The following is a 13,769-nucleotide window of genomic DNA, read 5'->3' as shown; positions in this document are numbered from 1 at the left end:
CTGTTGATTTCCCCGGGCCCCTTGGTGGGGCAGGTGTCGGGGGTGTTCCCCTCAAACTGTTCCCCTGTCTATGGAAGGGTAGAGGGGGTTGGGTGTTTTTGGGTCGGAGGATTGGAATTCGAAGGGTTGTTGATCGCGTCCATTTGGGTCGGGAGTCGCCGAACCCCGATTGGGGGCGACCCCGGTTTTCGCCGGGGGAGGGGGCGGCCCCGGGGTTGGGGGGTCTTTTCCCCCGGCGGTGGGACCCAGGGTTTGTTGGAGGGGGTCGGTCGTCTCCCCGGGTTGGGAAGACAAAAACCCCAAAACCCCATTCTCCATGGGGGGGTCATCTCCCCCGCTTTTGTAGACTTTGAAAATGGTAGATAGTGAAATTTTTTTGGGTTTAGAATTGAGGAAGATAAAAAAAAAGGAATGAATATAGTATTTATAAATATAATTTTTTAATTTTTAAAAAAAAAAAAAAAAGAAAAACGGTGGGGGGCCGCGCCTCGGCCCGTAGTGGCGGGCCGAGCGCTCGCCCAAGAGCCTCGGCCGCCGAGCTCGGCTCTCTCTCGTCCACCCCGAGCCGCGGCATGCCTCGCCTCAGTAGTGGGCGCGGGCGCCAGCCCGGGCGAGAGCCGCGTTCCCCCACCGTGGACGCTCTAATATCGTGGACCATTATGTGAGCACTCTATAGCGACTCTAAAGATGATGAGGTGACAGAATGATCATGTTACAACTTCAAATACCATTGACGTATCATTCAAATATTTGGATTCTACATGGAGTATCTTTTTAAAACTATTAGACATAAAAACTGTAAGAAAATAAAATAAGGAATTCTTTTTTGATTTATAGGCCGAAGGATTTGAACTTGGAAACTTAGAAATCTAAGAAAATACGTAAAAGTGTAAGAATAAAAAATAATTTGTAGGTTGAATAAATTGAACTGTGAGAACTTAAAATAAACTCTTGGACATAAAAGAGTAAGAAAACAAAGCAAGAAAAAAAATGATTTTTAGGCTAAGGGGAGTTGAACTTGGGATTTGGGAGCATAAAAATGTACGAAAACTAAACAAAGGATTAAAAAAGAATAGACGAAAACTAAACAAAGGATTAAAAAAGAATAGACTGAGGGCTATAGGATTCGAACTCGGGTAAACAAGGCCACTGATCTGTACTGAAAACCAACTTCGCTACTCACAAACTTTGGCTTAATCATAGCATATATATATTAATAACTAGCTGGGGGGGCACCCAGACCCCATAGCGGCTTCGTCACTGGCTATATTAGACCTGTTTTGTTGATTTCGAATGCATGCTATTAATTATTATCAGAAACCAATATTTTAAATTATGATAATATTCTGATATACTACTGAATATAGACATCAAACATTATTTAAAGTTCCATAGTTGGACATTTTGTATTATTTGTACTAAGATATCGCAAAGTTAGTACTGCTATGTATAGTTTATATTGTTGATTATTTGATTACATTGGTTGCGCAATTCCTGATACTCGAATTCCTTGTACAACCAAAAATTAACATCGACGAAAATAAAAGAACGGCGTCGTTTATGAGCACAACATGGTGCTGCTGTGTCTCCTCAGCACGCCGTGGATTTGAATGCATATTGGCTATAGTAACCAATAGCAAAGAATTAAAAATAAAATAGAAATAGGATTTCCACGTGGGATGGTGTATGAAAATGATGAATCTGCAGCAAAAATGAATAAAAAAATGGCAAGGAGGTCAATTGCTGGTCATTAGACAGAGTAACAGGTGAGATTTGTGTGTAAATCACACACACCAAACCGTATGTTACGGTTAATCACATACAAACAAAAACCCGCAAATCCACACAAATTCAAATCTAGTTTTTTAATCGTACTTGAGATTCAAAACGCAGGGAAGAAGCATCCATGCTTCTTCTTCTCTCTCCTCTCTGCAAATTTGTGCTAAACTCTACTGTCATTTTGTATTAACCTTGAGATCTTCACCATTTTATGAGAAGCTGCCTCTCACTTTCTCACTTCCACTATATAATCTCCACCGACTGCATTCAATTTAAACGCCTGCAGCTTTTAATCAATGCGCTCTGATTAATCAATTTCTGCCTGCCAATTTCTCTCGATATCAGCTTTTTTTTGCAATGGATAGACGATTGATCAAGCCGATTAGGGCGCCGTTGCTGCTGAAGGATCATCTGCTCGATGACATGAGCTCCTGCTCATCCAACGGCTTCAAATCATTCCCCCGCCGCCAATGCTGCACCGCCGTCCGATTGCTCGACAACACGCGCAGCCAAAAAGCTTTCGTGAAGCCGCCCGCTCTCTCGGCTCTCCAGAGCGTCATCGCCGCCGTGAAACGCCTCGCGAAGTCGTCGGAGAAGAAGAAGAAGGTGAAATCGAATTTTTTGCCTCGGAGTTTCTCCAAGAGGCTATTTAGAAGAGGCGGTTTCTGGAGGAGGCAGGCCGAGCCGGAGGAGATCCTACAGTGGAAATCGTTCGATCAGCTGATGAAGGAGGACGACGTCCAGCCGCCGTCCGATCGCTCCAACAGCTCGATCACGACGACGAATGATAGCAGCGATTTCACGGCGACGGAAGGCGGTAACTCTTCTTCAGAAGTAGGAGTAATTTTAAATTTACCACCTCAGCACGAAAACGACGTCGTTGTGGGAGCAGAGTCAACTACCTGCAGCGGTGAAAGCTCAGATACCAACTCTTCAACACAATCAAAGGTTAGAGTTTTTCAATAATTTGCTTAAATTCATTAAATTTTCTAATCAATTGGTTTTGGAATACTACTTACCTATCTTAAAAATTTGAATTTAAGAAAAGAATATAAAAATAATTGCATATTTGAAATGGTAGATTAGAACTTTCGGTAACGTGAGATATGAGATGGAATTAATACAGCTGGAGGAACACGTGTGTATACTTGTTTTACCATTCTATATTTTTTATTGATATTTATGATATGTACACAAAAATAAATTAAAAACTTGGCTACTTGGCCTTTTAAATAATTTACTTGTCTGTCCATTTTAAAAATAATGACACTAACAAGAAAATGACAAAACAATAAAATATTTACTCAATCTGGACTTGGGGCTACTTATTTTGTTTTTGTGACTACTAAACTAACAGTCATTATTTAAATTTGCTTTTACTATTTTTTTGTTTGACCGCTTTAGTATTGTTAATTATTTTCATTCGGGCTTCGCAAGAAAATAAAATAAGTCTGCTCAATATACAATTGCGACAACCGTTAAACCTTGTAGGAGTATTATTTTTTAAGAGAAGCAACCTATTGCGAAATCGTTGAATTGAACATGATTTCAACAAGAATAATAAACTATAAGTACTTAATTAATTATTGACTTAATTTTAGCTGGTTACGTAGATCAAACTTGCGCTCAATAACCGGATTTTACTTTCCAAAAAAAATTAAACATGCCTAATTAAGCTCCTAATTAAGAGTACTCATCATTGGTCACTAGTCACTAGTCACTACGATCGTTTAGATCTAATTTTCTTCACATTAGCTTGTCTCTAATGAGAAAGACTAATACAGTTTCATTTTCGTCGAGTATATAACGTCATAGATTAATTTGTTTTTTCTAACTCCAAAACAGTACGAATGAAATTGAATTTTTATCGACACCCTATCATTGAATTAGATTATACTTTCCCTTCTTTATATGGTAGTAAACCATACCTCTAAGGCTCTACTGATGAGTGTTAAAATAAATACAGTAGTAGAAAACTCAATCATTTATCTTGGTTAGGTGGGCTTTGATGCAGTCTTATAGCCATTAAATTTGTTGTTTTTTTTTTAATAATATTCCATCTCTCGGTCCTATAAATATTGACCATTTTTTCTATTACGGTATGTCCCATAAAAATAGTTCACTTCTATTTTTAGCAACTGTTTTCTCTAATGAAGTGAGTTTAATTTTCCACTAACAATACTTCAATAACTTTTTCTTTTGATCTATTTCATACTTTAACAATTGTATATTAAAACTTTTACCATCACAAAATTATCTATTTTTATGGAATATAGAGAGTATACTATATTTATGCCCAACATACTTTTAAAAACATTTTTAAATGGGATGTGAAGATTAATGTTATGAATGATAATCTACAAGTAGTACTTCTCAACTGCCGTCAGGTATTAATAAAATACTTTTGGAGAAATTTCAATTTTACGTTTATTAATACAATTTCAGTAGGCGTATGGAGTATATAATAAAATGAATTTTGGTAGTAAAGAAACAAAACCAGAGTGTAAATTGTTTTTGTTCCAATAGTTTTTAATTCGAGAAGGTTATAGTATCATATTTATAGAACTAGGGGAGGCCCCTAAAAGAGTATAGCGAACTTGAAACGAAATAAGAAAAGTTGGGTGTAAAAGTTTCCCTTTTGAATAATTTGGCTTACTATGCGACATTATTGCTCTGAAATGAAACTTCCCATTCCACAAAATTGCCCTTTGAAGGGGTGGGTCTTTGTTGGATTGGACATACATTTTGTCTCATCAACATCAAACTCCAACATTGCGTTTTATGTAGGGAATCAAGTTTGAGCAATGTCCATCACAATGATGGATTCAATAATTATGCAATCTTGACTTATGTAATTAATGAACTATTGTAATAAATGAATCTTTTAGTAGAGGTTATATAGTTTTTGGTTTATTTTCTTTGGTATTTAGTGTTAACTACGTGTGATGTGTACATGAACTATAGAAACAATGGACAAGTGATCAAGAGAAGGAGCAGTTTAGTCCAGTGTCTGTACTGGACTGTCCATTTGATGAAGATGATGAAGTCTCTTCGCCTTTCCAACATAGACTCGCTCTTATGGAAGGTGATTTATCCTTTTTTTATACGTCGACTTTAAATTTATATATCGTGTTAAGGTTGTGTGATATGTTTGGCACATATGGATTCATCTCATGTGGTATGTCTGAGTTTGATGTCTACTTAATTAATTGCTATTATATGATACTCGATCCGAAACGATGGCTTGTCATGTCAGACTTTGATGTTAGGTGTGAAAATGTCATCTTGAATTCTTGATACATAATTTTGAAATTGAAGATTGAGACAATCCAATTAATATTTATGATATATAGATGGAATATGTGACATGGCCATGTATACATAATACAATGTACTTGCAAATACCACAAGAAGGTGTGATATCATTGTAGGTATTGTTAAGAGATTGATGAAAACCTTGATCTTTCATTGTATAGGAACTAGGAAGAAACTTCTCAAGAAGATTCAGAGATTCGAGTGCCTAGCAAAGCTCGAGCCAGTGAACCTAACTAGACGATTTGCATCACAAACGGAATCAGATAATGAATCCTTGAGTTCCCCTCTCCCACATTCCTCCACCTCCTCGGACGAAGAAGAAGAAGAGGAAGACATAGAAGAAGAGGACAAGGCAATAGAATTGCTTGGTCAAGTGAAGGCCATCATGCCATCTTATGGCCTCAAAACCAAGGCAGATAAGTTGATCCTAGATTTTTTTAGAGAAAAACTAGGATGTGAATCCTTATTTCATGATGCGTTAGTAGAGATAGCTCGGGATTGGATGAATGGACACAACCCCCTCGGGTTGTTCATGGAATGGGAGGTGGAGAAGAACAGACCAGCTTATCTTGAAAATATGGAAAATGTTGGAGAATGGAAAAGATTGGATCAAGAAAATGGGGAGGTGGTTTCGGAGTTGGAAATTGAGGTATATGATGCCCTATTGAACGAGATGTTGTTAGACATCATAAGTTAGAAATCAAATAAACCTTAGCTAGAGATGAAATTATGTGGCTTCTTTCTCGTGTTCCTTTGTAGGAGGAAAATATAGTGGGTTTGAGAATTTTTGTTTGATGTTTGGGTAGAGAACTAGGAGTACTACTTTATCCATTTTTTTTCTCAGGCCCATGACTATAATGACTAGTTTTTCAACCTCTTGTTGACAGGAAATTTAGTGAGTTAATTACATGTTTATTTCTTTAGTATTCAGTATCGATTTAAATTACTTGTATTGCTCTTCATCTTTGGCCTTGGTTTAATTAATGTTTTTCTTGTTGTTAATTTAGTTCAATAAGTGCTTCATTTTAGGAGACAATTACGAAAGGAGTCTCACCCCTCTCTCACACACACACGCGCACACACGTAGAATTAGATGATAGTAGTAGTATAAAAGAATTCTTTCTTCACAACTTATATTCGCTCCATTTCTTCATAATTGAAATTTTTTTTCTTTTTACGTTGAATTTAAGAAATGGATGTTTAATGGATAAGTTAAAAATAGATAAAGTAAAAGAAAGAAAAAATAAGAGAATAACATACAGAGAGAATAAAGTAATAAAGAGACTGATAAAGAAAATAAAAGGTAAGTTAATTATTACTCCCTCCAAAAAAGTACTACGAACTATTGACTATTTTCTGTTTATGAACTATTTTCTTTTTAGTACGTCCCTGAAATATATAAAGTGTCTAATTCTGGAGTATGAACTGTTGAGCTCAAGGGCGAAGATAATGAACACGATCGATGGATGTCAAAGCAATACAAAATACAATTGAAGTAAGACTAGGGGATTCACGTGGTTCGGCCTTAAAAAGCCTTCGTCCACGGAGGAACAAGATTCAAACTTTTTATTTACACATAAAGAACAAGAAAACAAGATACAATTCGCTCACACTCAAGCTCTAGCTCTCGGTTACAATGAACTCTCAAAATTTAATGAAGATAGAACCTCTCAAAGATAGCGTGTGTGTTTTGAAGTGAACTAACGAACTCTATTAGTTGATTCATGTATGTATTTAGATCATCCACAATGGGGCGCCCTATAGCCCGCCCTATAGGGCATCCTATCCTCCATCACATCAGCATTTTATCCTCCTACCCTTCCACCTGCAGTGGGATGTCCTATAGTCCGCCCTATAGCATTTTATTTATTTGAATAAATAAACATTACAAAATTTGAATAAAAAACTTCATTCCATTGAAAGTTCATAGAGTATAGTACGAAATAAAAAAACCTACAAATTCAACGGTCGTGGCAGTTCCAAATTTCTTCAACCATGTCGGACATGAGCCGAGCATGGTCTTGTTGGTTGCGCATGGAGGCCTGTCTAGCAGAACCTCATTGTAGCCCGCCGGTAATCCTCGAACGTGGGATGGAGTCGCCCTGCTGGAGCTAGATCCAGCTTCATCATCACCCCAATCGGTGACTCTTCCACCTTCGTGTTCGACGATCATGTTATGCAAGATGATGCGCACATACATGACATCGGCGATGACGTCCTTGTACCAGAACCGCGCCGGACCCTTCACTATAGCCCACCGCGCTTGGAGCACACCAAATGTCCGCTCCACATCCTTCCGCACAACCTCCTGCTTTTGCGCGAATAAAACTCTCCTCTCACCGATTGGGCAGGTAATCGTCTTCAAAAAAACAGGCCACCTCGGGTATATGCCATCGGCCAAGTAGTACCACATATGATGTTGGCGTCCGTTTGCAGTGAACTCGATGGCCGGGCCATTGCCATTTCATTGCTCGGTGAAGAGATATGAGGAGTTCAGGACACTGATGTTGTTGTTCGACCCCGCCACACCGAAGTAAGCATGCCAAATCTAGAGCCGGTTGTCAGCGATGGCTTCAGGATCATCGTCGGGTAACTGCCCTTGTACCCACTAGTAAATTGACCTCTCCACGCCGTCAGGCAATTCATCCACTTCTAGTGCATACAATCTATGCTCTATAACATTCCAGAAAATTCGTACGCCGTCTCGTGCATCTTCATCAGGGCCTGGCAATCGTCAGTAGTCGGCCTTTGCAAATATGTGTCGTTGTAAGTCTCCACAACTCCCCTACAAAATTTCTTCAGGCACTCGTGGCCAGTTGTCTCCCCGACGTGAAGGTAGTCGTCGAGCATGTCCGCCTTGGTGTCGTAGGCCTACTGCCGGAGCGAAACAGTGCACTTTTGCAACGGCATAAGTCCGGGTCTGCCGATGTCATCTTCCCGATACTGGAAGTAAGGATCACGTGCCTCCAACGTGTGGACAATGCTGAGAAAAAGATCGCCTTATCCTAAACTGGCGATGAAAAACCGTCGGGGCCCACCATAGTTCCTCCGCAAAATAGTCTGTGAACAGACGTTGGTGAGCTAGGTCGTGCTCGCGGCGGACAAACGTTCCGACGGCGAATCGGCCTCTTGTTCTGCTCCGCTTGGACCTGCTCTGCCGCTTCACGCTCGCGCTCCATTTCGGCCAAGCATTCCGCCGCAGCCTCATGAACGCAATCGAACAAGGCCCGAGTAATGCCCTCCAAGGTACACCAATCGTCGTCAGATCTCATTTTTTTAGTGAAAAAAATAGAATGAAAAGTGAGGTATATATAGAGAAAAGAAATTAAAAAAATAAAAAAAATAGAAAACGCGTTCTATTGTCGGCGGTATCGTCCGCGTGACCCGCTATGTGGCGGACGATATCGCGGACGATGTGTGTCGAGAGGCCTATCGTCCGCAGACGATGCATCGGGCATCATCCACATGGCTAAAGTGGTGGAGATAGCACGCCTGATGCATCGGACAGACTATCGTCCGCCCCACTATGAATGCTCTTATACCCCTTCAGTCTCGGTGCATGTGTTCACTTGAGCTCACCCGCTCTAACCGTCACCTTCCCTTTGCTATTTAGTCCTTTCAACTCTTGTTAATTGCATCCATCTCCACATGAACTTTAGCCAAACATTATATACCAGATCAATTTATGATATTCTTCCATTACATCTTCAATAGTGTTTCATTATGTAGTTTACATTTAGTCATTATACTTTTTAGATGGGAACTGCTATGATTTTTATTAGTAGTAGTTTATTTACGTAGTGCTAGAGGATAGTGAGATCTACAAAATATCAAATTGTTAATTTTAATGGTATAAGGTGTAAATAAAATAATATGAAAGATAGAAGAATGATATGCTACGTATCTTATATGAGTTCTTTATGTGAGCACCACTCTCGTTTGACGCAATATTTAACGTTGTTCGTTTTGATTTATATATTTATATAAACACACTTACATGAATTTTGTTGACCTATTTAATTGGGAAAACAAAATTTACTGCAACTCCACATTGGATTGCCAGTGAAACGGAGCGGATCGCCTAATCTATTTTTCCTACACCATTCCTAATCCACACCCACAACTTAATAAAAACGTAGACTAAACTCCATAGTCCAAGCTGTGATCTCTATATTATTCGTATTTTTTCTTTCAAAACTTTTACCTCCCAACAAGAAGAAAGACCAAAATTTTTATTATTTCATATATAATTATAATTACTTAATTAAAATTATTTATATAAAAAGTTACATAACTAATTTCATTAATTTGTTAATTCAATAAATTCATTAAAATTGTTAATTCAATAAATTCATTAAAATTTTAAATGCAATAAATTTAATAAATTGTTATCCTCACATCAAATATTTATGCTAATTGAATGCATATGCTGATAGTAAATAAGAAAGTTTTTAAAAAATGGAAAATAAGGCAAAATGATACTATTAATGGGCAGATTGATTTGCCATCTAAGGTCAAGACTCAAGACTGAATTATCCGCCATATGTTGTTTATTGAGGTAGTTGTATGCATTAATTGATACTGTATCCTTCCCATCCGGTCCCCAAATTATCCTTAATATGTCTCACATTTGACATGTCTCGGTTTAAAAATTAATTGATTTTACGAAGGAAAATTTATTAGAATAAATAATTTTATAGATCGTGTCGGTCTAATTAAAAAAGTTTGAAAAAATTAGAATGAAAAGTGAGGTGTATATAGATAAAAGAAATATAAAAAATAAATATAAATAAAAAAATAGAAAATGCGTTCTATCGTCCGCGGTATCGTCCGCGTGACCCGTAATGAGGCAGACGATACCGTGGACGATGCGTGTAGAGAGGCCTATCGTCCGCATGGCTACAGTGGCGGACGATAGTACGCCCGATGCATCGGGCAGACTATCGTCCGCCCCGCTGTGGATGCTCTTATACCCCTTCAACCTCGGCGCATGTGGCGCATGTGTTCACTTGAGCTCACCCGCTCTAACTGCCACCTTCTCTTCGCTATTTAGTCCCTTCAACTCTTGTTAATTGCATCCATCTCCAATATGAACTTTCGCCAAACATTATATACCAGATCAATTTATGATATTCCTCCATTACATCTTTAATACTGTTTCATTATGTAGTTTACATTTAGTCATTATACTTTTTAGATGTGAACTACTATGATTTTTGTTAGTAGTGTTTATTTATGTAGTGCTAGATGATAGTGAGATCTACAAAATATCATATTGTTAATTCTAATGGTATAAGGTGTATATAAAATGATATGAAAGATAGAAGAATGATATGCTACATATCTTATATGAGCTCCTTATGTGAGCACAAGTTATTAGTTTTAGTTCAGTCTTTTTGCAATGAAGCAAGGATCGAACTCGGGTCACCTGCATTGACTTTCCGGAATACTTACCACTATACTACAACAACTTCATGTTGACAATGTTTAAATATAATTAGATATAGTAACAATCAAATTCCTTGAGATTTTTTTATTAACAATTAAATTCCTCAAGGGTTCAGAAAACGTATTTTAATACTATTACTACTACTACTACATATTTGGAAAAAGAACAACATTGTTTCAACTTAACATTATTCGTTTTGTAAAAACCCGCATAATGATTGCTAATCTTAGAAGCCAGCAACATGTTTTCTGTGTTTGTCAATCTTTAAAATTTCTGGACTGTTACAATATTACATAGATACATGACCATTATTTAATAAAGGCAAATAATCATGCATTCTAACGTGAGAAAATACAATGATGATAACACTAGGGTGCATCTAAATAAAATAATGATACGATCATAAACAATCTATTTCTTTTTTTTTTCCATTATAAGAAGTGCTGATTTGGGTTACATGAAATGAGATGTGATCCAGTTCAAATAAAATTGAAATGAGATCCAACAAAATGGGTGCATTGCTGGACATGTATACATCTTGTTTTAATAAATAATAACATAATTAAATCTAGATCATAATTATAAACATTCATCATCAATCGAACATCACGTTAATTTATTAATTTACTCGCGACTCGCGTACTTGTTAATACGTTTCTAAGTTTCAATGCATCTTGTTACGTATTGATTAAAATATTATGTACAATATATGCAAGAAAATATTGCTATGGACGTGCGATTGAGCTACTACTGTGCATTTTAATTTATATGCACTGTTGAAACAAGTAAACATTAAATTAACGAGCTTAATTCTTAGCATGTGCAACAAAGCAAAAATTAAATAAACAAGTGAAATTATTTTATTTGTGATTGCATCTTAAATATTTGGAAGAAAATAAAGGTCCACATGGGAAGATTAAAAGAGTTTATATTATCAATTTATCATTTGCAACAAATTAAAGCAACTTTATATATGTTGAGCAAATGTCAACATGGTGACAAGAAAATGTCGCATATAATGTCATTATTTAAATTAAAGACTTGTTAGAGGCATGTCACGATTTGAATTTGCTGCGGCAAGATCTAAATATAAAATGAAAAGATTTAATTAATACTAGTAAGTAAAAATTAACGCGCTATAACTGAATTTTGATTTTATTAATAAGCAAATCTATCTGTAAATGACTTCATCTTTCATTATCTTTTACTATAATGTCGATAGCAATAACTAAGTTAATTTTTTAAACAGATAACCCCCAATTACAATTTGTTACATCAAATTCTAGAAATGAAAAGATTAATGCCTGAAAGTGATATTAACACTTTCATGAATTGAGCTGAATCAGTCTGTTGAGAAGTCAGGGTTTTACTTGTCTTATAATAAAATTGTGGTTGCAATTCATTTTCAAATACTATAAATATAAATATATGATAAAAGTTGTGGTTATTATCAAGTTTTGATCATCTCAAACATCAAGGAGGTCACTTCCACAAAGTCGCTATATATGTAGTCCATTGTAAGACATTTGTTGGACCCACGGCTCATTTTCATGATAAATTGCAGTTTTTACTCTTAATCTCTGCATCTTGAAAATTAGTAGTAGATCGAAAGTAGTGTAATCTTTAAATTTCTCTATTTTCAAAATATATTTTACTTACTTGAATGCCCGAAAATTTGTTTTCACATATAGAGGGAACTAAATATATATAGTTATTTGACAACGAAATGCAGCTCGGCTGTAGTATTAACATAATTTTCCTTTTGAACGATGTTAAAAGTTAAAACTACTGTACTAAGAATACTGAAAAAGTTACTCCTTCAATCCTTTATAATTTGTCACCATTTGATCCGACACGAGTTTTAAGAAATATAATAGAAAGTGAGTTGAAAAAGTTAATGATATGTTGATCCTACTTTTATGCTTCTTCCGTCCCACTTTAGGAGTCCCGGTTTACTACTTTTGGATGTCCCGGTTGGAATATTCCATAAAAATGGTAATAAGTCCTACATTCCATTAACTTTTTTCCACTCACATTTTATTATAAAATTAAGTATATAAAAGTATGACCCACATTCCATTGTCTTTTTTCACCAACTTTCCTTTATAGTATTTCTTAAAACCCGTGTCGAACTCAAATGAGACTCCTAAAGTGAGATGGAGGGAGTATTTTATAATAAAATGTGAGTGAGAATGAGTTAGTGGAATGTAGGGTTTACTACCAAAAATGATACAAATGAAAGATAGACAAATTTTAAGTACAAATAAAAATTGAAATTAGTGATAAATTTTCAGGGATGGATGGATTACTGTGTAAAAAAAAATCTTTTGAAGAACGATTATTAATTGACAGCTGTAGCAAAATAAACGACCTTACATTGGCGACCAATTGATTAGGCATTTGAGTGAGTTTTAATCTCTTGTTTTATGAGTTCAATCCACATCAAAATTATACTTTAACACGACATAAGATTGAGTACTAGTATACGATATAATATAAAAATATACAGTAGTTTATAATGTAAGTCTTCTTGTTACACTACATATATACGAAATGAAGTAGGCACACATACTTTTAAGTCTTTGAAAAGATCGTTAACATTATCTTAGAAAAAAAAATACTTCGAAGAAAAAGAAATGGAGGACGCACTATACATGATAAATAAATATTCACGTACACGATCTGTAAAATTATTTATTCTAATAAATTTTTCTTCGTAAAATCAATCAATTTTTAAAACCGTGACATGTCAAATGTAAGACATATTAAGGATAATTTAGGGACCGGATGGGATGGAGCATCAGTTAATGCATACAACAACTACAATAGTCTTGACTTTAGATGGCAAATCAATCTGCCCATTAATATCATTTTGCCTCATTTTCCATTTTTTAAAAACTCTCATTTTCTATCAGCATGTGCATTCAATTAGCATGTGATGTGAGGATAACAATTTCATTAAATTTATTGCATTTAAAATTTTAATGAATTTATTGAATTAACAATTTTAATGAAATTAGTCATGTAACTTTTTATATAAATAACTTTTTATAATTATATATGAAATAATGAAATTTTGGTCTTTCTTGGTGGGAGGTAAAATTTTTGAAAGAAAAAATACGAATAATATAGAGATCAGAGATTGGACTATGGAGTTTAGTCTACGTTTTTAATTCTTATCCAATATTTGCTACCTCTTCATCTCTGTGAAACGGTGGCAATCCAA

At 35.9% G+C, this 13,769-nt stretch overlaps 1 protein-coding gene across 1 annotated transcript; it reads left to right on the top strand.

The window, feature by feature from the left end:
• The first annotated feature begins 1,792 nt into the window (after positions 1-1,792).
• Positions 1,793-6,056, top strand: LOC125187617. Its single transcript, XM_048084240.1, has 3 exons — positions 1,793-2,727; positions 4,744-4,864; positions 5,256-6,056. The coding sequence occupies exons 1-3, from the start codon at positions 2,137-2,139 to the stop codon at positions 5,789-5,791; spliced, it is 1,248 nt and encodes a 415-aa protein (XP_047940197.1). The 5' UTR covers positions 1,793-2,136; the 3' UTR covers positions 5,792-6,056.
• Positions 6,057-13,769: the final 7,713 nt, after the last annotated feature.

The sequence above is a fragment of the Salvia hispanica genome, chromosome 5 (genome assembly GCF_023119035.1).
Source record: "Salvia hispanica cultivar TCC Black 2014 chromosome 5, UniMelb_Shisp_WGS_1.0, whole genome shotgun sequence".
Classification (NCBI taxonomy): Eukaryota; Viridiplantae; Streptophyta; class Magnoliopsida; order Lamiales; family Lamiaceae; genus Salvia; species Salvia hispanica.
This window is presented reverse-complemented; position numbering and strand designations above follow the sequence as displayed.